The sequence below is a fragment of the Lissotriton vulgaris genome, chromosome 5 (genome assembly GCF_964263255.1).
Source record: "Lissotriton vulgaris chromosome 5, aLisVul1.2, whole genome shotgun sequence".
Lineage (NCBI taxonomy): Eukaryota > Metazoa > Chordata > Amphibia > Caudata > Salamandridae > Lissotriton > Lissotriton vulgaris.
In genome coordinates this window covers 1179688865-1179715017 of record NC_141693.1, presented here as the reverse complement: position 1 = coordinate 1179715017, position 26153 = coordinate 1179688865, and the positions used below count along the sequence as shown (strand labels likewise).

At 47.8% G+C, this 26153-nt stretch overlaps 1 protein-coding gene across 1 annotated transcript in view; it reads right to left on the bottom strand.

The window, feature by feature from the left end:
- The window catches only part of LOC147712221 (uncharacterized), a 183037-nt gene that overhangs the window by 124815 nt on the left and 32069 nt on the right, over positions 1–26153 (bottom strand). Inside the window, exon 2 of the mRNA XM_086920299.1 lies at positions 12623–12739. Within this exon, the coding sequence (XP_086776425.1) occupies positions 12623–12739 (117 nt within the window). The remainder of the gene's footprint in view (positions 1–12622; positions 12740–26153) is intronic.

Sequence of the window (26153 nt, the reverse complement as noted above, 5' to 3'; positions counted from 1 at the left end):
TCTGAACACCTGGAACAACTCATGGATAACAGTTTAGTTCCTTGCCAATGGGTTAATCATATGTCTGAGGTTAGCAGGAAGATCTGTTTGACCATAGAAAGATGACAAACTCCATGTTGGATGGTAAAATTTACCTAGGATACCCACAATGATTCTTGTTGTTCATCATCACCTCTCTTACTTGAGTAACATGTGAACCATATATTTAGGCTGCCCAGTTTTAGGTTTAACCCTATAATAACTGATAAAACCCCACCGGAAGGGAAATAGCCCTCACCAGTGTAAATATATAAACACCGGGGAAAAAACACACAACCACAAACTAAATATCATTCAAAGAAAGGAAAAGGAGAGTGAAAGAGTAATTTTAATTTCTTTCTGAAAGGGCCAAAACAATGTAACTTTGTTATATAATTGTCAGAACCCTTACCCCTCGTGTGAACGCAATCACTACGGAACATTCCTTGAAAGAAAATGCACGACAAGGAAGAGGTTCTTGGTCAGCATGCATGCAACTCCGGCACTCCAAGATGGCCGCCAGAGTCGCGTGGAGTTAGCGTTCTAGTCTTCCAGCCTCATCATCACCGCAGCTGAGGTGAGGCGCTGTCAACCAGAGAGCTGCGCACTTCACTGCGAATCTTGCCTGAGGTAGAAGCTATCAAGGTGTTTCTTGTGTAGAAAATATTCAAGTCCCGTTCTCATAGTTTTTCCCTTTGGAGCTTCCCTGCCCCTTTCCCAGCCAAGAGAAGATCATTCTGGAGAAACTTGCAGTACGAAATTCCCAGTTTCTGTGAAGAGTTGTCGAGTGCGTTTGTCTGGCACTGACGACTGAGGAGGATTCGGCGCTCCGTTTTCTCGGTGAAGAGAGAGAACGGAACTACGTAGATAAGTGTCATCTAGAGCATGTTTAAAAGACTGTGAATTACGTAATTCTGAAGTACTTGCTATTGGATTGTCTTCTGAGAAATTACGAAGCTAAAGACTAGTTTCGAGCAGAGAACGATTTAGTCAAGATAGTTACTAATATCTACATAGAACTGTCAAGTCAGGAGAACTCATTGAGGTGAATGCCCTAAGTTTCAGTCATCGAAAAGTACGAAGGAAAAGTACGAAATAAAAGACATTAAAGCCATACTCTTGACGCCCGGAGAGAAGGTGCGACTCAGCAAGAAACTCTCATGCACGCTGATAGTACAGAAGAGAGGCTAGTTCTGGAGATTTACTTGGTAGGTCAGAACCCATAGGGAATTTAGATAGGTTAGAGAGGTAGAATTAGGAGCTAATGATATGTTTCTCTCTTCCCTGTTTGCATTAGTCATGACAAGATCTGCAGACCGGATCTGAAGACAAGAATCTGCCAGACAGTTTCTTCTCTTCTCTCTCTTTTGTTATTTTATCCAATCCCCCTTCCCTCGGGAGGATGGCTTAGAGACTCATGTTATCTGTGGGCTCTGGGTTATCGTTCAGAGTGGATTTGGGAATCGGCATCTCTGTTCCTGTGCAGTCCAATACCACAGAGCTTTCTGCAGTCCTGACAGAGTGAAGTGCCCAAGTTGCCTTCGCACCCGAACAGAGATGGCAGAGGGGATAAACGTACAAAACCTAGTGGCAATTCTAGACACCATACAAAAGGAACTGAGTGACTTGAGAGAGGAAAACCGAAACCTTAGGTCGGAGTTAATAAACTCTAAGAAAGAAACTTCGGAGTTGGCTCAAAAGATTAGACAGCCTTTTAGTCCAGAGCAGGAATTAGCGGGATCCATGTCAGAGAGTTCAAATAGAATGACAACCCAAGTTATTCATTCCCTATCCCCGGTCATTCCACTAGCTGCCCCAGAGAGATTTGGCGGGGACCCACAAAAGGCACAGATATTCATTACGCAGTGTTCTTTGCATTTTCTGTGTCGCCCTTCGATTTTTCCAGACGCACAGTCCAGGGTCGCCTTTATACTCTCGTATCTGAGTGGGGACGCTGCTGCTTGGTCCTTACCATTAATCACCAAGAATGACCCCATTTTGCGAAACTACGAAGAATTTAAACAGGAATTTTTACGAATCTTCGATAGGAGAAGAATATCCCAAGCGACGGATAATGAACTGTTGGACCTAAAACAAGGTAATATGGATTTGGTATCTTATCTAGCGCAATTCAACAAGCTCGTAGTGGAGACAGACTGGCTGGAGAGCAAGAGAGCGGCAGTTTTCTACAGAGGCCTGAAGGATGAGTTAAAGGACGGGCTGGCGGCCATCCCTAATAGGCCCAAGGAAATTTCGGCGCTAGTGGATCTCGCGCTGGAATTGGATTTCCGGCAAGGCGAAAGAAAGGGCGAGAAAAGGAGAGACTTCCGACCAGCCGTTCCTAGATTCGACAGAGTTCGATCAGAGAATCATCGGAGCCAGGATGGAGAGACAGGGACGGAACCAATGCAAATAGGCACCATTCGAGGTCCGTTAACCAGAGAGGAGAAAGAGAAAAGAAGAACAAACAATCTATGTATGTACTGTGGTACTGGTGGCCATTTTGTGAAATTTTGCCCTAAGAAACCTAAAACAGTCTTCAAGCCGAAGGAAAACTAGAGGCACCACCTGTTGACGGAGTTGAACAGGTGGATGCGTTAATCAAGAAAACTCCAGAAGAGCATAGAGTGGCCAACACGTTACAGTCAGCGACACCTCATTTGATACTATCGATGATTGTGAAATTTCGAGACATTGTCCTGTCGGAAGTTTCGGTGATGATAGATTCAGGAGCGACTGGAAACTTCTGCTACTTGCAGTTTGCCGAAAGAGTGGGCCTACTAGCCATCAAGAAAACCAGGAGTGAACCGGTTCGGGCCGTGGATGGCACAAACCTATCTTCGGGCCCCATAGTAAGCCACACCAAAGTCGTTCAACTTATTTCGAGTGATGGGCATGAAGAGAAGATCCAATTTAACCTGACAGACGCCCCTCAGTTCAAATTGATTTTGGGACTTCCATGGCTCACCGAGCACAACCCAATGGTTAATTGGAGCACCAGATCCATCCAAATGATCTCAGATTACTGTTTGGAAAATTGTTTTGGGAAACATGAAGGAATACGTGAACCGAATCCTGCCTATTCGCTGTGTCAAACCGGGCAATCCGTCTGTATCATCGATGCCCAAGAGGTGCCAGAAGAATACAAGGAATTCGAAGAGGTATTCAATGAAAAAGAGGCCGAACAGCTCCCTCCCCATCGTAGGTACGACTGTGAAATCGAACTGGAACCTGGGGTTAATCTGCCATGCAGTAGAGTTTACGCTCTAACAGAAAAAGAGCATCAGCATCTGAGGGAGTATCTAGATAAGTATCTTGCTAACGGGTTCATTCGACCTTCACAGTCTCCAGTATCTTCGCCGTTGTTCTTCGTGCCGAAGAAGGAAGGGGATCTGCGAACTTGTATAGACTACCGTGCCATCAACAAAATCACCAAAAAGAACAGATATCCCCTGCCCCATATCTCGGTCTTGTTAGATCAAATTAAAGGAGCCAGTATCTTCAACAAGCTCGACCTCCGCGGGGCTTACCATCTGGTGAGAATGAAGGAGGGTGACGAGTGGAAGACGGCGTTCCGGACCAAGTTTGGACTCTTCGAGTACCAGGTTATGCCCTATGGCCTGTGCAACGCCCCGGCAGCATTCCAATATTTCATAAAAGATGTCCTGAAAGACTTCCTCGATCAATGTGCTATCGTCTATATTGACGACATTCTTATTTATTCTAAGAATGCGGAGGAACATCAAATGCATGTCAAGGGTGTACTACAGAAACTTAAGGACAATAGTCTCTTTGTGAAGCTGGAGAAGTGTGCATTCAGCATGAATCAAGTGGAGTTCTTAGGATTTGTCATCTCACCTAGTGGAATCCTTATGGATAAAAAGAAAATTGAGGCTGTGGTCGAATGGAAGTCGCCCGCAAGCGTCAAGGAAGTCCAGAGCTTTATAGGCTTCGCGAACTTCTACCGGCGGTTCATCAGCGAGTTTGAGGAAAATGTTGCCGCTCACTCAATTGTTAAAGAAAGGAGCTAAATTTGAATGGTCGAATGAAGCTGAAGAAGCCTTTAAGGCCCTGAAACAGGATTTTACATCAGCACCCATCCTGCAACATCCAGACCCCATGGAACCCTTCTATGTGGAAACTGATGCCTCCGATCAAGCGGTTGGGGGGTGCTATCTCAGAGGAATAAGGTGACAGGACAACTGCATCCAGTGGCATATCGATCGAGGAAACTGTCCCCAGCGGAGAGAAATTATACCATCACGGAGAAGGAACTTTTAGCCATCAAAGATGCCTTCAAGGAGTGGCGCCATTACCTCATGGGGGCTCGACATCAAGTGACAGTTTTCACTGACCACCGTAATCTGAAATTCCTGAAGACCGCCAGGACCCTTACTCCGAGGCAATTAAGGTGGTCATTGTATTTTGCGGATTACGATTTTGTAATCACCTATAGGCCCGGTGCTCAAAATGGCAAGGCTGACGCCTTGTAGAGGATGGATACCGAAGACCACAAAACCCCTCTGGAAAGTCAAGCAATCATCCCTACGGAGAGAATCATTGGAGCCACGTCATCATCTGTCAGTCTAGAGCAGGATGTCTTAAAAGTAATGGACGAGACGGCCATGCAGAATTGGGTTAAGGAAGGAGAAGACCGGAGAATCATCCGCCAATTACCATATTATCAAGACGCCCTATTCATTCCCACAAAGGAAATGCAGCAGCAAGTTCTACGTGAATGCCACGATGACAAGTTAGCCGGACACAAGGGAGAAGTGAAAACTAAAGAACTAATTAAGAGACATTATTGGTGGCCTGAGATGACAAAAGATATTGAAGAGTATGTTAAGACATGCGAAACCTGTGCTCTGGGAAAATCCGAATGGCAAGCCCCAAAAGGCCTCCTTCAACCTTTACCCACTCCACCCTCTCCCTGGCATACTGTCACCCTAGACCTCATCACCGATTTGCCCTTAAGCCAAGGTTACAATACAATATTAGTTGTAGTGGACTCGTTTACTAAAATGACCCATTTTACTGCCTTAAAAGGGGTACCTAGTGCCAAGCAGTTAGCCACTCACTTTAGTACTCAAATTGTTAAGATACATGGGATACCGAAGGTTATTATCTCAGATAGGGGATCCCAGTTTCTTTCCCATTTTTGGAAATCCTTCATGGAAAGCTTAGGAACTGAGGTGAGGTACTCCACTAGTTACCATCCCGAGACCGATGGTCAGACGGAAAGGGTGAATCAGGAGGTTGAGCAATATTTAAGGTTATATCTCTTGAAACAGGAGGGGAACTGGCCAGAGTATTTGTGGGCTGCAGAGTGTGCCCATAATAATGCCAAGAATGTGTCTACTGGTTACTCCCCGTTCTATATGAACTACGGAAGACACCCTAATTCAACCATTAAACAGACAGATATATCAGTTCCAGCTGTAGCAGAAATTGTCTCTCATCTAGAGCAAGTACATCAGAGTGCAAGAGAGAATCTGACCCTAGCCAAGGCTAAATACAAGGCATATGCAGACAAGAAAAGACGAGTAGGGCTTTGCATTGAAATTGGAGATCGTGTATGGTTAAATGCTAAAAATCTGAGACTACGAGAAAACCGAAAATTTCAACCAAGGTTCATTGGTCCATATCCAGTGGAAGAAAAGATTGGCCAGGTGAACTATCGACTCACTCTACCGCCCACCCTCTAAATTCATCCAGTCTTTCACATTTTGTTACTAAAAAAGGTTCCAGTTAGTCTGCGAAAAATCTTAACCCCCAAACCAATACAGTTGGAAGACGGTGAAGAATTTGAGGTGAAGGAAATTCTCGACTCAAAGGAATCTAGGGGCATATTATCAAGCCTGTGCGCTAAAATTATCGCCGCTTTATCGGCCGAAAACGGCCGATAAAGCGGCGATAATGGGCTTGATAATATGCTCTGTGGAATTCCAATCGAAGCCCATGTTAGATGTCTTCACATTTAACATGTGCTTCGATTGGAATTCCGTAGAGCATATTATCAAGCCCATTATCGCCGCTTTATCGGCCGTTTTAGCGCACAGGCTTGATAATATGCCCCCTAGAAACCAACTGTACTATTTGGTAGACTGGAAGGGTTATGGACCGGAAGAGAGATCATGGGAAAGAGAAGAAGATGTGCATGCTCCCAGGTTGGTTAGATTGTTTCATCAACGCTTCCCTGCCAAGCCAAGGGGGAAGGAATTTGCCTTGTTGGGGGGTACTGTCAGAACCCTTACCCCTCGTATGAACGCAATCACTACGGAACATTCCTTGAAAGAAAATGCACGACAAGGAAGAGGTTCTTGGTCAGCATGCATGCGACTCCGGCACTCCAAGATGGCCGCCAGAGTCGCGTGGAGTTAGCGTTCTAGTCTTCCAGCCTCATCATCACCGCAGCTGAGGTGAGGCGCTGTCAACCAGAGAGCTGCGCACTTCACCGCAAATCTTGCCTGAGGTAGAAGCTATCAAGGTGTTTCTTGTGAAGAAAATATTCAAGTCCAGTTCTCATAGTTTTTCCCTTTAGAGCTTCCCTGCCCCTTTCCCAGCCAAGAGAAGATCATTCTGGAGAAACTTGCAGTACGAAATTCCCAGTTTCTGTGAAGAGTTGTCGAGTGCGTTTGTCTGGCACTGACGACTGAGGATGAGTCGGCGCTCCGTTTTCTCGGTGAAGAGAGAGAACGGAACTACGTAGATAAGTGTCATCTAGAGCATGTTTAAAAGACTATGAATTACGTAATTCTGAAGTACTTGCTATTGGATTGTCTTCTGAGAAATTACGAAGCTAAAGACTAGTTTCGAGCAGAGAACGATTTAGTCAAGATAGTTACTAATATCTACATAGAACTGTCAAGTCAGGAGAACTCATTGAGGTGAATGCCCTAAGTTTCAGTCATCGAAAAGTACGAAGGAAAAGTACGAAATAAAAGACATTAAAGCCATACTCTTGACGCCCGGAGAGAAGGTGCGACTCAGCAAGAAACTCTCATGCACGCTGATAGTACAGAAGAGAGGCTAGTTCTGGAGATTTACTTGGTAGGTCAGAACCCATAGGGAATTTAGATAGGTTAGAGAGGTAGAATTAGGAGCTAATGATATGTTTCTCTCTTCCCTGTTTGCATTAGTCATGACAAGATCTGCAGACCGGATCTGAAGACAAGAATCTGCCAGACAGTCTCTTCTCTTCTCTCTCTTTTGTTATTTTATCCAATCCCCCTTCCCTCGGGAGGATGGCTTAGAGACTCATGTTATCTGTGGGCTCTGGGTTATCGTTCAGAGTGGATTTGGGAATCGGCATCTCTGTTCCTGTGCAGTCCAATACCACAGAGCTTTCTGCAGTCCTGACAATAAGGTATCAGTAAGAAAGATTGGGCTTACATTATTCTGCTTCAGTTTTGTTGTTTAGGGATGTCACTAAAATATTGTTTCTTCTTCCTTTTTTCAGTTATGTGGTCCTTGGTCTAAATATACAGGGATTAGAAGCATGTTTTAGGTGTTTAAATATTTTATAAACTGTAGAGATTCGGGAAATATGGAAATTTAATTTCATTCTTTGGCTACGTTTGAGTCTTTTACTATTAGGAAAAATTTAGGGTTCATAAAAATCTTTCCCAATATGTACCATCACATTTACCCACAGAGAATGGGTAAAAACCCTTTGATACATCAGCCTCCTTTTTAGTGAGTCAGTATTGATAGTAGGTGAATTGTCAAACACCCCAGGATTTAAACAATCAATGCAAGGTATAGTGACAGGTATATGTGAAAAAAGAGCAGTCACAAAGCATCTAGGATTCTGGTGAAAACATGACACCAGACATTTGGAAAACATGGACGGCCTTTTCACTTGGAATGATGCTGAAAGTGGGATGGGTATGCTCAGACGTGAGTCCCATGCTCTTCACACCACTGGATTCAAGCAAGCCGGGCTGAAGACGGCTGGAATGCCAGAAACCGGTCCTCGAAGCTTGTTTCCGGTCCAGGGAAGGCATGGCAGTTCGGGCTGGACTGTTCCCATGAGGCACAGGGTCAGACTGATTTGCATATGGCCATGTCTGAACTGGGGTGGTGTGGAGTGCAAAATAACGATGGATCTAGGCCCAGATCTCTGTACTGGGGTGAATGTATGACATTGTTCTGCATTCTGTCCATCAACTGTGGTTTTTGCACCAGACATTTGGAAAACATGGACGGCCTTTTCACTTGGAATGATGCTGAAAAAAGTTCTTACCAAGTTCAACAAAGATTGGAGTGATATTGTTTGTATTTGCAGTGATGCAGCTACATATATAAATAATTTGTGTGATGATCTGTCAAAATTGATACCTGAGCTGAAGTGCTTCCCTGTAAGAGATCCTTGCCACCTGTTAGATGGTATGCTGAAAGCATCTTTACAATCTTCAGAGTTAATGAAGAATACTATTGACTTTTTAGTCCATTCTGGTGCACTGTTTTGTTATGCATGGAAACTAAAACGCAAATATTACTCATTTCGTGCTTTGTGTGGCATCAAAGAAAGAGTCATCCCAACTGTGTCACTTAGTTGGTAGTTGTCAGGCCTAGAGGCCATGAATACTATATTATCCATGTGGCAACCATTTACAGAACGTATGCTGAGTGATGATGCCAAAGGCAAGAAATTTGAAGATCTTTGGTCACATATTGATATGATTTGAAAAAAGTACACTCTGATGCATTCTTAGATTTTTACAGGAAAGCATGACAGCTATAGTAGACATATTAAAAAAAGTAGAGTCTGAAAACACCCTTGTCTACCAAGTGTTCAGCATAATTGGTGTAGATGTGAAACACTTGAGAGTAGGCTGGGCGACAATTTTAGTGACTTTGGCACTGCAACATGTTCTATGTTAGAGTGCTTGCCACTTGGTGAGCAAAGAAATGTTGAGGAGCAATTCAGGAACTTTTATTTTTACAATGTATGAGAAATAGCCCTTCACCAACCATGGCATTTGAAATCACTGAAGTCTCAACTCTGCACAAGTTATTGATCCCTTTCGATAAGGGAAATTTTCTCCTAGTTTCAAAACTGCTATCCTCATTTTTGACTGCTTCAATAACTCTGAAGGCATATGCACCTAGTTCAACGCATGTGTTACAGAACCTGTCACAGAGAATCACACACTTTAGGTGCACCAGTATTGGCATGGAAAGCTATGTCAGTGGTCAGAGTTAGCAAATTGTGTACTGGCTATTTTGGCGTTGCCTGTCTCAAGTGCCAATGTTGTGAGGGCCTTTTCACAGATAGAAGTTTACATGGGAAGGAAAGAGCGAGCGTGCATGACCAAAGACTCACTGAAGAAGTATTGTATGGTGTACTACGATAAGTTTGATTTGTAAAAATGTATTTTGACCTCATATACACTGTACGTACATTGTCTATATACCATGCACTATCAGTGCAGAAAGCAAGCAATAATGAAAGCAAAAGTTCCATAAACAGCGGAAAAACACTATTTATGTTGTTTTTTTAATGGTGCGAAAATGTGTAACCACGGATAACCACTGTTTTTTAAGGTATTGAAATCACTTGAAAACAGTGAGAGAAAAAATACCAGAATCTACCAAAAATAGAAACTGAAAACAGGAAAGCCTACATATATTGCATTTGGAGATTGAAACTTGTAGTCTGGTGGACGATCTTTGCTCAGAAGGGTAGAAGGGTGAAACATAATAAATAAGTTGTTATCAGCGCTGTCTATCTCATTTGTAGGATATTTTGTGTTCTATATAAAACAGGTAAACGCTAGGAAAAGAAGCATTCCCATGGTACATCTGATTTTCCCAAACTCCCAACTCATGTCTACAATGTCATCATACATGCCACATCCACAGCATTCCAGTCTCTCGCTCTTGGGCTGCACCTGAAGCATCAATCCTTAAAATGTGTGACAGCACCTCTGAGGCTGCTCACACGTGCATGTAATGCATACATCCTCAGCATGATGACATTAGCTGTTAACCATCAGCTCATTCTTTTTCACAGCAGACGTGTTGGTCTTCGCCCTCTCTGGTTCACCTTCTTATTCTCCAGCCAACTTCAGTGAGTCACGACATGCTCCTTCTGTTTGGCTTCCTTTTGATCTTGAGTCCAGTAAGGATCACACCTATCACCTGTGCTCTTCAGTATTTTCCTCTTCCTCCTCTGAAGAACTATTGGCCACTCCAACAGCACTTGCCACACCTACACTACTCTGCAATGAGCCCTGTGATGATGTTCTCCAATGGAAATTTATTGAATATAAAACAATTGAAGAACACACAAACAAAATTATATACAGAATTACATGGGTCAAAGGTTAGAAGTCATTAGATTTCCAAACTTCAGGCATTGTGAAGGAATACAAATATCAGACTGTCACAATTAAGCAAGCATCTTTTGCTCCATAAGAATTCAAGTAAAGGCAGTTTGGCATCAAGCTGCAACAGTCGACCCCCACTAGAAAGGGGGATCATCATCAGGACATAAAATATAATGCCTGAGTGATAGCCTATACATAGGACTGGGCTACTCTGATCTAAATCATGAAATGTGCCAATGCTTCAATGACTACCTTGCTTAAATTCTTACTGCTACTAACGTATCTTGCCAGTTGTATTAGTATCAGATGTTTCCATTGCTAGCTTGGCAATTCTCCCTTTGTGGTTGTTCTACTTATTAATGTATTATCTTACAAACATGATTGACACTCACATTTTCCCTTCGCGCACTTATTTGATTGTATAAATGTTGATTCACACTGTATAACAGGCATTGGCCTTAGGCCTACATTACGTGGCCAGAAATAATATGTTTGCCAATAACATGATACTTATAATGGGGACCTCTTATATGCCCTTCTTATGGGATCTCTTATATGCCCTTCTTTTGTGATATTAATTACTGCATCAACTGTCTTATGTACGTTGTCATTTCTTCTGTGTGAATCACATTTTGCTCACAATTTTCTTAATGTATCTATCCACTCGATCTCTCAGCTCTTGGCAACTGCCATTCATGATTTCAGCCCCTCACTTTTATACACACATGTGCGACCCACACTGGTTCGCTTTCAGTTCCATCACAATCTGACGGATACCTCCTCAACATGGCCCCTATCCTTACTCCTCAATTAATTTCCACTTTTGCATCCCAGTGTTTCGCCGGTCATGTGCACTGGTAACTTGCTTCACTGCTACATTTACCGAACACAGTGACACACACATTGACTTCCCTTGTCTGGCGTTTAACCGGACTCTGGTGGATGCGTGAGCTCTTTTCTTAAAGCCATTGTGCATTAACGGTAAGCTCCACTATTAACCACTCCACCTGCAATGTCGGCCTGTCTGCCCTGCTTGATCTTGATTCATTCTATTCTCCATAAGGAGAAGGACGGATAATCACTCTTATTCCCCCTAATGTATAAGTTCAATAACAACAAAAGAGTGAGTAGAGAGGACAAGACAGCACGAGGAATACCTCTTAATTAAAAGAACCCTCACTCACCAACCTAGTTGGTGACATGCTTCATCATCAGGTTTCCACCAGAGAGACCGAGTGCTGCACTGACACTATCTCACTAATACCCGCTCCATAATTCAGGCGTCATAGCACACCAGGGAGGCACCTTTGACCCACGTAATTCTGTATATAATTTTATTGTGTGTTCTTCAATTGTTTTATATTCAATAAATGCACTGCATCTCAATTCGAGAGCATCATCACAGGGCTCATTGCATATCTGTGCCCTATTGTGTTTATATACCCTCCCTGAAGGGACCATTGTTCCTTTTAACCTCATAAGTGCTGCGCCTAGTCCAACGGCCGACGGCCGTTGGACGTTCGAACCTCGCCTGCGCAATGGAACGTTCAGCACTGGAGCTGGACGTTCCATAGCTGCTAAGGTGCTAATGCTAAGCATTTCCTCAGTCCCTTCTGACTTACAAGGTTCCCTTGTTTCTTTACAAACACCTACACTACTGACATTCAGCCATCCATGGTGCATCATCAACAAGTAAAATCAAAAGCAGGCGCTAATTACCGGACTCTTCCTAAAACCCAAATAAAGCACATATGAACTACTGTGTCTCAGCAAAAAGTGCACTTCCAGCCTTCCAGACATCCACACACATTTCTACACTTACAGTAGGCCACTGTGACCTACTGCAGTCGTCATTTACTGTGGTCTGTAAAAATCAAATCTCATCCCTCAAATGTGCAAGAGCAATGCAGGTGAGCTACTAAGAGGAAAGAAGCACTGGGGTCAAATGCCCAAGCCTCAACTATTACTGCACTGTATTCCCTTCAACACCCCTATCACCTTCAAACCCTCGACCTCACACAGAAATGCATCGGAACCCAAATTCACCAAGCAGGCTTCAGTTAAATGGAAGCAGACCATTAACTGGGGAACACACTGAGGCAAGATATGAGGCCGTCAGATAGGTACCCTCAAAGCCCATCCTCTCTGATCACTTAGTGCTCATGTACTATAAATTACTATCATTCAATCATTGACAGAGAATCAATACTACCATATTGCAAATATTGCACGTCGCCCAACCATTGTTTAGACATTCAGATACTCACTGGCTTGCCCTCGCAGGGTGACGCAGGCATCGGAGTAGCTGGGGCACTGCTGGGGTCCCTGCCGGTTACAGTCCTCATCATTGGAGCCAGCACAGGTAAAGCACTGCAGAGCTTCTCCTGTTGGGGATCAAAGGTGACTTTTCAAAGGGGCACAGGCAAGTACAATTATTGTCACAGTACAACCACCACACACAGCCCCACTTCAGTGGTGTATAGATTACCAGGTCCTTCCCCATTTCGTGAGAGAACCACCAAGCAAAGCCACATTGCTGTGGCCCTCCATGCAAAGCAATGTCATCAGGGATAAGGACCACAACACTCTGACACTTTTTTCTGGTCACATGACCACTACGTGCTTTAAGAGATTAAAGAATACTATGCCAGACGCTTTCTATGGTTTGGTATCACTATGCACTACTGTGTTCCAGAGATGAGAAGTCTATTTTGACCAGCAACGACTCATCTTGATTTACCTGGCCAATAATGGGTCAGTGCAGACTCACCTGTGACTATGGTAGGGAGTTATGCAGTGTTGACATACCTGGAAAGTGAGAGCAGTACAGAATTGCATTGGGGTTACAAGAGAACAGGTAGACTTGCTTGCGCTTGGAGGACACAATACTATCTTCAAACAAAGAGGACTGAGAGTCATTCCGGTCCAGTGTGCACTCTCCCAAGTGATATCAATATTAACAAAGAATACTGTTCCGCTAAAAAAAGGTCCTTGATACTAGATCAAGTATCTAGACCCCAGTAGGTCACTGGTAGCATTAGCTATATGGATCACGAGCCCTCACCCACCGAAAGGTGGTATGCTTCTTCATCAGGCTGTGCTCCTCGTTGGGCTGGCGCTGCATTGCTCCACAGGCTCTTCTGGGAAGCTCTTTGTCGGGGATATTTTTTTGTAGACTTTAGAGTTGGTGGTGTGCATTGTAAGTGCCTCAAATGTGTTGTGGACAGTGAAGTCTGGGGAAGATTGGTGAGGAGTTGTGCAGATTATAATTACCTCTAGAACCCCTAGCTCTAGTTTATCTGTTCTTGGGGGTCTACGTTGAAGATAAAAAACAAAGCATAGAATATATAGGATGATGATGTTCCTTGTATTCTCACTTGATGGTTATTGCTCGGTAATTAGTCAACATGTTTCATGTCCTCCCAGTCCCGAAGGATCTATGGCAATTCGTCAGGACCTTACAAAAGCTAACTAATCTTCTCTGATGTGGGTATTCCTACACTGTTCTAGAAATAAGTGAACCCCCACCCTTCTGAAAGGCAAATATTTGTTGTTCTTGAGGCTTACATCCCTTAGTTAGAAGTGCAGTCGTTATGCCGCGCTAATGACCTTAATTTCCTGAGAAGAAGGCCCCTTGGGATTCGTGGAGACTGGACTGTTCCCAGGTCATTGCCCCTATGGCCTACAAAGGAAGGAGGATCACACACTGGCTTTGATACATAAATACAAGTAAAAGCTCACGTCGTCCTACAATGGAACAATATAGACCCATCTAGGGCACAAGGCTGCACGGCAGACTCAGCTGTGTCTATGAGGCAGCAGGGCAGATTTTCTTGTGCATATGAGGGAGCAGGGCAGGCACTAGCCCTTGAGGAAGGAGGAGTGGCGAGTTGCAGGACCTTACTAGGAAGCAAAGCATACTTGCATGAGCGTAGATCCATGTGTGCCTACAGGAAAGCAGTGTAGACTCACATGGATTAAACTCAACTTTGTGTGTGAGTGTTCTGGTCCCACCCTCACCAGTTACAGTAATGTAAATATTTTGCCTATAGGAGAAAGGTTTACATTCAATTTCATCTCAACAGGGATACCCAGGTACCTTAATGATAGAAGGTTTTGTAGCATCTCCCCTAGAGAATTGTTCTCGAATCAGTCCCCAATAAACGTTGGTGGACTGTTGCTGTGGTGGGTAGAAACGTTTGATATGTTACAGTTTGTTATTCTTTACATTTCAATATGATTTGCATAGATTTCTTCTTAAAATCAATTGAAATCAAAAAGTACAATTTTATATCGGAGTTAGCAAACACGGATTGAGGGCAATGCAAATGCCCAAAGATATTTAACAATTAAATGACAGGGAGAGAAAAAAACACTGATCAATATAAGGGGGAAAAATCACTTTGAAAACGTTGATTGCCAAACAAGTCCTTAGAAAATAGGATTGTTACATACAGAGCAAATAATTATAATCTTATTTTTCCATCCCACTCTGTATAATACTTAGGCCCTCTAGCTATTTTGCCAAATCATGCACAGTGCTTTCTCAAGGGGCGAAGGCATATGCCCCTTTTCGGAAGACTAGTGACACAAACATATCTGATAGAGACTTCTAGACCAGATTCCTTACCGTAGAATTATGCCAAGGCATCGGACTGGATTCAGAATTTTTTTGTGAGTAGTACCCCTGTGTGCCAGTAGGTGGTGTTCTGCTCCACATGGCATCAGCATCATTCATGCCGGATGTGAAATGTGTGGTACCTTTATAGGCACCAACCTATCAGGCTGACATAAGTACTTTTATTTCCACGCCAGTCAAAGCAGATCCTGAGAAGAGCTAACGCCAGTCTTTTTTTTTTACTGGTCTTTTTTTAGTGTAAGCTGGTCTCCTGATGTGCCTGGTATGTCAATTAGGAGAGGTAGTTTCAAGCCATGTGGCACCTTTCACTGGCAGGTGTTTGGGACAAACCCACATTTGGCATGTCTCTAGTGGCTGGAGCGCAATCATGACATGAAGATCCGTGCTGGTTGCGGCGCCATGCATCCCAAGGCCTTGAAGGAGCAGTCCTTCAGGCTTAGCAATGATCTCAGTCAAGAGGAATGACCCAAGATAGGTCGCGGAGCCACTCCAGGTGGTCGTCGTCACAGTGGAAGTTGTCGAGGAAATCGGGTAAGTCCCACAAGAGTAAGAAGTTGACAAGGTATTTGACTTCGCCCCGTTTGTCAAAGTCGTCCGACAAGAAAAGAGAGCATCAGTATTCTAGGCCTTGCTCACAGTAGAGCCTGTGCCAACTACGCACCTCCCAGAATATCCAGGAGCCAGATAGACCCCTACTCAACTATATGAATTCTATGAGGCCATGCACCTTATATTTGGGTGACGCATCCCCTTGGAGCAACTACGGGACTCTCTGGCCCAGGAGGGGCTACTCGTCTTTCTCCTGTGGGTTCACCGTTAGGTGCATTTGGGCTCCTTGGATCTGCAGATGGATCTGGAGCAGCGTTGGTCATACCACCTTTACTTTCCCTGTTGTCTGATCCAATGCCCCTGGCTCCCTGACTGACATGGAGCCAGCGCAGAATTGCCTGACTTCAACTGGGGCAGATACCCCAGATCAGAGCTATTGCCTTACTCCTGTGGCCCTGAAATTGGGGATGAATGGGAAGGTTCACTGGACCCTTATGAATGCCAGTCATTAGATTACACTGAGGGGGGTGTGGCTAAGCATGCAACGTGAATTGCCGCCTTGGGGTAGAGCTCCGCTCCGAGCTCCCCTTCCCGGTGTAATTATCCGGTAAATACTGACTTTAGCCAGCCGAAAACCGACGGCGCAGCAGTGGGACATCACCCTTAAGCACCCCGCCGACTTTGGCGGCGATCGGCGCATCCACGCCGCACCATGAACTCCGCGGCGCCCGATACGTTAGGCCCGGAATAGCGGCCTGCTTGCAGGGCCTACGCACAACGCTGAAGAACGTGAACAGCGCCCGGGACCCGGCCCGACCTGGCTGGGGGTCCCGCCTACAGCACGCCACCCGCCGAGAAACCAGACCCCGCGGGTGACGACACGTGGCAGACCAGCGGGGAAAACCGAGCAGAACCGCCGACCGCGGAAATTCGCTGATGCCGGCCGGGAGAGCCTGAATATTCGCCCCAGCACCAGGTGACCAGAGATATAGGCGCTACTCGCCGTGGGGGATGAGCGGAGAAGGACTAGGCGGTAGGATCGGTCGACTTTGAGGACGCCATTGCTAGGCAGGCCCGGAAGAATACGCCAGGAGCCAGGACACCCTCCTATCGGCAAAGAGCGGTAAGGACGAGCAGACGCCTGCATCCCGGGAAGCACAACGGCCTTATAACCCACTGCACCACGCGGGTGGCGTAGAAGCCCACACAACCCGCAACCACACCAGCAGCACCCCTGGGGACCACGCACCGGCCTAGTACCACATGTCCCCAAGGATTCAACGGCCCAGCTGACGCAAGACGCCACTGAGCATCGCCACACCGGCTCAGTCACAAACTCCTGCCAGCTCACAGGCCGCAGTGACCGCGTGACCGCCATACACGCCGAATAGTCCTCCTGGCACAGGCCACACCGCTGAGGCGGAGGCGGCGCAAAGCGACAGATGTCTAACGGGCCCAGAACCCGAACCGGGACCGGCGGCACCAACTCAAAGGGCAAGATGGACAAGTCCGGGAAAGGCTCCGACCCAGACCAAACAGCGACGAAGCTGGACACCATGCTGGCGGCCATGGAGAGATTGGAGGAATCCATACAACTAACTTGCACATCCCTGGCCACGAAAATTGATAGCGTGGTCATAGACCTGACGCACTTGAGGGCAGACCATAAAAAACTGGTGGAGCGTACCACGACTCTGGAGAGCGACGTACAGGGGCTTAAACCTCAAACCGACCAGTCGCACAAGCAGATCCAGGACTTACTAAACAGGGTGGAATTCCTTGAAGACAGGGCCGAGGATGCGGAAGGTAGGGCACAAAGAAACAACGTGCGATTGTTTGGGGTCCCGGAGAAATGGTAGGGGAGGACCCCAGAGGAGCACATGGAATGGTGGCTGAAAGACATACTACCGGAGGGGTCACTCTCCCCTCACTTCATGATAGAACGAGCTCACAGAGTCCCCACCAAGCCCCTGGCAATGGGCTCCAACCCAAGACCCATGTTGCTCCGCATATTGAACTATCGAGACAGGGACTCCATCCTGCGAGAAACACGCAAGCTCTACGAGGTGCGGATTGAAAATGCGACCGTGATGTCCTTTCCGGACTACACAGTACAAGTACAGCGGCAACGGCACTCCTTCCTAGAGGTGAAAAAACGCCTAAGGCAACTAGGACTGCAATACTCCCTGCTGTTCCCTGCGAAATTGAGAGTAGTGGCTGGGGAGCGCACTCACTTCTTCACAGAACCAGCGGAAGTGGAAGCATGACTAGACAGCGGCGTGGACACAGACCCCAGAGCAACTCCGGGTCCCACACCCCGGAGACAATTCGGGGGCAACAGAAGGAAGCGCAGACCCCGCCAACGGACACGGACCGACGCACGTGGCACGGCGAAGACTCCCTCCTCGGCAGATGCCGCGAGGCAAGAGAAACAAGACGCCCTCCGCCTGGTCATGGAGCTCAGCAGATCTCCTGCGCAGAGCGAAGCAGCGAGTGGAAGTATGCAGGAACTCCCCAGCGACAACAAAGCCGTTTATGGCATACCGGACTCCCAAGCGTCGGGGAGCCGACCGGACGTCACTCCACAAACGGCGGACTACATAGGCTAACCGCGCCGAGGGATCAGCACTCCTTATAGACATTGCCAAGGACTACTACACCGGACCTGATGACACGCACAGGCGGAAACGCAGCGTTGCGACAGCGGAAGACACATGCAACAACGAACAACACCCTTGCTCCTGACAGTCTGAAGTGTGGCCAGCCCACACTGAACGCCCCCCCTGGCGGACAAGAGACCGAGGGAGACACTGGATGCCCACACTCGGCCGACGCATAGATCCAGAGACACTTCGCCTGGCAGCGGATGGATTGAGACACGTAAAGTATGGTATTTCCTACATGTACTAATGGGGTCCCCTGTATGCATGGGCGGATTAGACTGGCACGCCATCCCCGGGAAGGAGGCAGGCCTTCACACAACAACTTTATTGACTTGCAACTATTGACACTGTGCGCATAGCACATCCACCCCCTTAAACTTAGACTTTGTTGCTCTCCTAGAGAGTATGGACGGGAGCATGTTTCGCATCCGACCTTTTGGTATTTCAAAAGTTCATAATGTTCAATGGCTTAATGTTCCGTTAGCCATGTTCCTCTCCCCTCCCTCGATCTTACCGAAGTGGTGTGTACTTATATGTATCTGTACGATTGCTGGGGACGCCTGCCCGATAACAACCATGGGGTGCACGGGGAGGAGAAGGAGGATCTGGGAGGTGGGAATCGCTACAACTTGTAATGTCTACCATTAAGATGTGTAAGTGGAACGTGAGAGGTATACATACACCAACACGTCGTTATCAGATTTACTCGTACCTCAAACGCCACCACATTCAAATCGCCCTCCTCCAAGAGACACACCTTAACGCTATGGAAATACCCACACTGAGACGCAGATGGCGCGGGCAGTTGTATGCCACAGGTTTCTCATCCTATGCTAAAGGAAAACTGGTGTGGGTCAGGCCGGGCGTTCCCTGGACGACACTAGATGCACACATAGATCCCGAGGGGAGATACGTCGCGATCCACGGCAAGCTAGACGGGAACCCGCTGGTACTGGTCTCGGTGTACGCACCCAATACTGGGCTAGCGGACTTCCTTGCACAGATGTCAAACACACTGGCCCCCTGGCATGGAGTCCCCTGGGTGCTCGGCGGAGACTACAACAGCACACTGAATCTCGCCCTGGACTGCTCACACCCTCCACCACCCAACTCATAGGCACAAAACACTGCAAATGCGCTTCAGACATGGTCCACACAATGGGATTTACATGACGCATGGCGCAGCCGTAATCCACATACCAGGCACTACTCATATTACTCAGGGGCTCACGCCCTACATGTGCGCCTTGATAGGTACATGGTGCCCAGCGAGATCCTACCATATATCACTGACACTTGTTACATGGGCCGCACACAACCCGCATCTACTGGACCTGACATGGGAGCAACCACGACCCCCGATACCCACATGGAGGCTACAGCCTGATCTACTGCTAGATGGCCCGTTTCGGAGCTCTATAAGCACACAAACGGCGCAATATTTCGAAGACAACGCTGGCACGGCATCGACACCACAAATAGAATGGGACGCGTTTAAGGTGGTCCTCAGAGGGCACTGTCTAGGCACCCAAGCCCACTCTCGGCGACAGCTGGAAGCTGACCTCAGACGCTTGGAGTCGACTTTGCTAAAGCGGAGCAGACAGCAGCCACTGGCACCAACACTAACTTACTGGAAGCACGGGCGGAACACAACAGACTGCTTGATCGGTTGAAACATATCAACTACACAGCCCACTCAGCCAGCACACACCACACTGGAGATAAACCTGGCAAGTTATTGGTCTGGCTGATACAACGTGAAGAGCGCACGTCACCCGTGACAGCGATTCGCACGGCCACTGGCCCAGTGGTGTATACCCAGGCGAAAATACACGAGGCTTTCGTAGAACACTACAGTGCGCTGTATGAGTCTCGACTACTGACCACACAATCGTCCATCACGAAGTACCTGGACGAAATCACACTACCAGTCCTAACAGATGACCAGCGTGATGACCTGGGAGCCCCGCTGGTGGCAGATGAGCTGCGAGAGGCCATCTTCACCCTCTCGAATGGCAAAGCCCCCGGCCCAGATGGGTTACCGGCGGAGTATTATAAAGCCTGCTCCGATATCCTGATCCCAGAGCTACTCAGGGTGTACTCAGCGGCGCTGGAAGACTCAGCTTTGCCCCGGTCAATGAATGAGGCGACACTGGTGTCTCTTCTTAAGCCAGGCCGTGATGGCATGCTCCTTGGATCGTATAGACCACTAGCGCTGCTGAACACAGACTATAAGATCTTGGCATCGACCCTAGCCAGATGCCTGGCAGCCCTGGTACCTGCCTTGATACACACTGACCAGAACGGCTTTGTGCCCGCTAGGTGTACCTCCCACAACATACGGAGGCTGTTCCGTACACAGACCTAGGCAGTGCAGGAATGGCCGAGTTCAGGTTGCCTGGTTCTGGACCTTGAGAAGGCATTTGATTCGGTCGAATGGCCTTACTTGCTGTCAGTGTTGCGTAAATTCGAGTTAGGGGACGACTATATTGAACTAGTCGGACTGCTATACGGACATCCAGAGGTGGGAGTCCGCACAGGCACACTGATGTCCAACTCCATCAGAGTCCGACGCGGCACCAGACAGGGCTGCCCACTATCCCCACTGCTCTTCTCACTGGCAATAGAACCCCTTGCTGAGGTATTGCGCACCAAAGGCACACACTGGGGCATCCCAATGGCGGACGGCGTGCACATAGTATCGCTATATGCGGACGACCTGCTCTTGTATATCAAAGACCTCACCCGCATACCGCCGGAGCTGTCGGAAATCTTCAGATCCTTTGAGTCCACGTCAGGCCTTAAAGTTAACTGGGCCAAATCGGGGGCATATGCATTCGCTCCGGACACCCCTGACCCTGAGGTCGCGATCCACGGCGAGCGGCTACCATGGCACCACACCACGTTTAAGTAGCTAGGCATATACATATATAGAACGCCCCCGGACATCCTAGATGGCAACCTGACACGCGCCATAACGTCCATAAGATCCCAGATCTCCTTTTGGAAGACACTCCCACTCAATGTGCCGAGTAGAGTGACATTGACGAAAATGATCGTCCTGCCCAGACTCCTATATTATTTTGCTAACATCCCAACATACGTCCAGGTCCGCACTTTCAAGGAGCTGGAAACCATGGTCAGAGACCTGATATGGAATGCAGGAAGGCCCAGAGTGACCCTGCGGAAACTGTACACGCCGGTCAGCGACGGTGGCCTCGCAGTGCCGAATCTAGAACTCTACTATCTGGCAGCACAATTACAGTGGGTAACAGCCTGGCTCGCAGGGAAGAACCTAGAAGATACAGCCACGGCAACAGATATGCTGTCCCACGCACAGATACATTCCCTCTTCCACCCCCTGGCGCCCACGAGGAGAACATCACAACTACATGCAGCCGTGGCTGTCAAATGCTACACCAGGAGCTTATAACTGACTAAACACACTAAACCATACGCCCCTGCGCGCCCACTCCTGGGCACCCCCAAGACCACATCCGTTGTTACGGAAGCAGCACTGGAACACTGGACAGGCACAGGAGTGGACACCATGGCAGGCCTATATGCCAATGGCGCCCTGATACCTTTCATGACACTAGCCAGCGACACGGGTCTTCCAGCGGGGCAGTTCTTACAGCACGCCTCCATAGTCATGGCATACACGCAACGATGGGGGAGCATCACTGAGGAACCACCCACACATCAACTGATACAGCACCTACACGTCATGGGAAACGGTACACACGTGGTACACTGGCTGACCCAAGCACTGTTGTCACACACGCAACACACTTTACAGCCACTGCGAGACAAATGGGCGGCTGACAGGGGGACGGACTGGACAGATGGAGAGTGGACGATGATACTATCAGGCCCCAAGAACATCCCCCGAAATGCGCCCTTTAAGCTGATCCAGTTTTACATACTGCATCGTGCGTATCTCTCGCCGGACAAAATTAATCTGTACTTCCCGGGCGCCACAGCTAGCTGCCCGAGATGCGCACTGGGGGGTGCGGACTTACTGCATATGCTATGGCGATGCCCACAAATTCAAACATACTGGCGGACAGTGCTGCCGACATTGGAGCGCTGCACGGCCATGCCGGTACCACACACATGGGAAGCATGCATACTAGGCTTATACAAGCGGACCAAACATAATAAAGTCCCCTCTCGTTTCTGGGACCTCGGCCTTCTCACGGCCAAACGGCTGATCACAAAACATTGGAAGCGAACCACCCCACCCCTAACGGAACACTGGCGCACCTCCCTAGACAATTGGGCGAAGGCAGAAAGCATCACCCCCCACAATGAGGAAACAGCGGGATTGCGGAAGTTCCCGATCGCAACATTGTGGGACGAGATGCTGGGCTCCTTACATAGGGAATGCCAAGAGGTACTGACCGAAGCAGAGAGCATGGACCGCAACCTTGACGCCCCCGACAGGAAAACACATAACCACCCACAGGACACCACTGATGCGCCTACCGACGACGCCCCACCCTGACCGCCATGGTGATGCCCCACCTAGCGCCCTACGCACACAACACGCCTCCTGCCACCGGCCCTCAGCCCTCCCCGACACCAGAAGGTAACCCGTAGTCACCGCTCAAAGGCAACCATGAGCTCCCAATGCATTGACAGACCCCCTGATCCGGACCACACACCACGTCCCCACGTTAGATGACCATACCCCCATCTTACATCTCCTTTTCGTTTTTTTCCATCTCTTGTTGTTCACTTTCTGATGTCATCTTAATTACTGCGCCGACACGGCAGGAACATTTGTACTGTATCATTGTTAAGCTGCATGCAACACTATACTACTGTAAAATGTGATACGTCCCACGACCACGACAGACATCCTTGAGATGTGGAAAAATGCATGATGTAACATTTACGTTTTCTTTCATCCTGTGAATTCAATAAATGATATATTTAAAAAAAAAAATTAGATTACACTGAGGACACCTAGTATGAGGATCTTGAAGATGCCAGCAGCCTGGACACCTCACCAAGCGACTGTCTGGGCTCTCCCCCTACCATGGCTATGGAGGAAGGTGGCTTATTTGCAATAGTGGTGAGGAGGGCGGCTGAGATCTTCAACTGCCCTCCATGGCTGTCAAAAGGAACATCTTGACTGAGGTGCTTCAACTGGGACTCACCCAATCTGAACCGCTTCTCCCTTTTAACAACGCCTTCACAGACATCCTACTTTGGGCCTGGTCCAAGCCCTGCACAGGGGCTCTTGTGCATAGAATAATTGCCCACCACCATCGCACCACCACAGGGAACCCCAGTTTCCTCACCCAGCACCCTACCCCTGATCGCTTGGTGATCCAAGCCACCACTCCCAGAGTACATTCTGGCACATTCCCTAGCACTCCACAGGATAGGAAATCCAAGAGGCTGGATACTTTTGGGAATAGGGTGCCTTTTGAACCGATGCTCTCATACACTCTGGGAACTCAGTCGCGCAGGTGCTTCCTATGGTGTCAGACGAGGCCTGAGCCACACTCGCTCAAGCCACTGCTGACAGGAGAGATTGAGCTAAGTTCACTGTTCGATGTGGGCTGGATACAACTTTGGCACCACTCATGGTTAAGAACCACTGGCTTTTCGGGGGATGTCCAGGCCTTGCTCATGGACATGTTCTTCATTGGCTCCCATCTCTTTGGAGACAAGGCAGACTTAGCACTGGGATGCTAAGACAGCAGGGCTATGGCCAGGTCCTTGGGCCTACCCATGGACCCTCGCCAACCCCAGTCTAGCTTTCACAGAAGTGGCTTCGAGCCGCGTCTCTTCCTGCCCAGTCAACACGGCCAGCAAGGTTCCCAGCCCTTGCGTAGCTGAGGATGCAGTATCCACAGACTCTGTGTGCCAGGTAGCCAGAGGTCTGCCTAGTCCAACCCCATCTGTAGCTACAACCTCCAAGCCCCTTTAGTTTGCCCTCTGACAATCATGAGAATCCAGATGGAAGAGGCAGGATATGCTATCATCTGCACCACTGGAGGCCAATAACATCCAACCCCTGGGTTCTACAGATTTTCCAAATGGGCTACTCACGCCCTTAAATCCTTACTCGTCAGGTGGCAGCTCTCCTGGCGAAGGGAGCCTTAGACAGGGTACCAGCATCAAAAGTAGGATATAGTTGTACTTCCCACTACTTTCGGCTGCCCAAAAAGGACAGAGGCTTTTGTCCTATCCTAGACTTCCGTTCTCTCAATTTCTTCCTGAAGAAGGAGGAATAAAAAATGCTCATGCTCGCTCAGTCCTGTCTGCCCTGGACCCAAGAGGCTGGATGGTAGCGTTGGGCTTGCAGGACGCATACTTCCAAACAGCGGCTTGAAGTTGTGGGCCCCCTGTTAGGAGGCCCTGCATATCTGGACATATCTGGAATGTCAGGGCATAGCATGGTAGATCAACACCTGGCGGGCTCTCTCAATGCCAGGATGGATAAACTCAGCCGTTGATGCCTAGCGGATCATGAGTGGTGTCTCCATCTGGAGGTGGACCAAGGTCTCTTCCAAGAGTGGGGAGAACCTTGGTTAGAACTGTTCACCACCATGGAGCACACACAATATCAGCAGTTTACGCTCGAGGTTCCAAAGCATCTCTCTCTCAGAAACGGTTTTCATCTAGAGTGGAGCTAAGGTATCCTATATGCCTTTCTGCCAATACCACTCCTGCCTCCAGAAAGATCAGGAATGACCGGGCTCAAGTCTTTCTTGTGGATTCGGATTGGGCACAGAGAGTTTGGTGTCCTGAGATGTTGAGGATGTCCACTGGTCCTCCAATTAGGATGTCCCTACTGGAGGATCTTCTGTCTTAGCTGCAGGGGAGGGTCTTACACCTGAACTGGTCTTCGTTCCACCTTCATGAATAGAGATTGAGTGGCAATAGTGGACAGTCTTTGGCCCTCATCCAAGGCTGTAATGTCATTTTGACAGCCAGGTGTCCCTCCACAGACAGTATGCACCTTCTGTTGGGGCAAGTTTAGGGCATAGTGTACAGGTCGACCCCCTATCTGCTCCTCTTTTATATATTTTTTGTTTATTCTCACCTTGGCACAGGAGCGTTCTGCACTGGGCACATTGAAGGTTTATTTTTCTGTCATATCTGCGGTTGCCAGTTCAGCCATCACTTTTCTTGTCCCTCATTGTTAATAGGTTTCTGAAGGGTCTTCAACATATGTTTCCTACAATCCCTTTCATTATGCCTCAGTGGGACCTCAACCTGGTTCTTACCTATCCGATGGCCACTCCCTTCAAGCCATTCCATAACTGTCCAGTCAGACTACTTACCATCAAGACACCCTTTCTTGTGGCAATAACATTTGCCAGGAAGGTTAGTGAGTTACTGGCACTATCGACACACTCTTCTTATGTTACGTTGTACCCAGACAAGCTGGTCCTTTGGACTCGAACATCTTCTTACCAAAGGTGGTCACCCCATTCCATGTAGGCCAGTCTATTACCCTGCCTACCTTTTACGCTCCGCCTTATCCTGCTAAAGAAGAAGAGTAGCTCCACCAGCTGGACCCAAAAAGAGCGTGTCATGCTACCTTGACTGTACAAACAAATTCCAGGTGGACGATCAACTCTTCATTGGGTATGCCAAAGCCCAGACAGTGAAGGTGGTGCAGAATTGAATATCTCACGATGGATCGTGCTATGCATCAAAATCTGTTACACAATAGCCAAGAAGAAACTCCTTGAGGACTTGTGTGCTCATTCCACCAGAGTCAAGGCTGCGACCACTGTGTTAGCGTGCAGAGATCCGATCTGGACATCTACCAGGAAGCAACAAAAGCGTCTCTGCACATGTTTATGAAGAACACTTTACAATCAGGTTCCTAAGGATGGGCACTTTGGCTGTTTGGTCCTACAGGACTTCCTAGTATAAATTTGTTTTGCAGACCCACCTCCGGGGGTATGGCTTATTCTG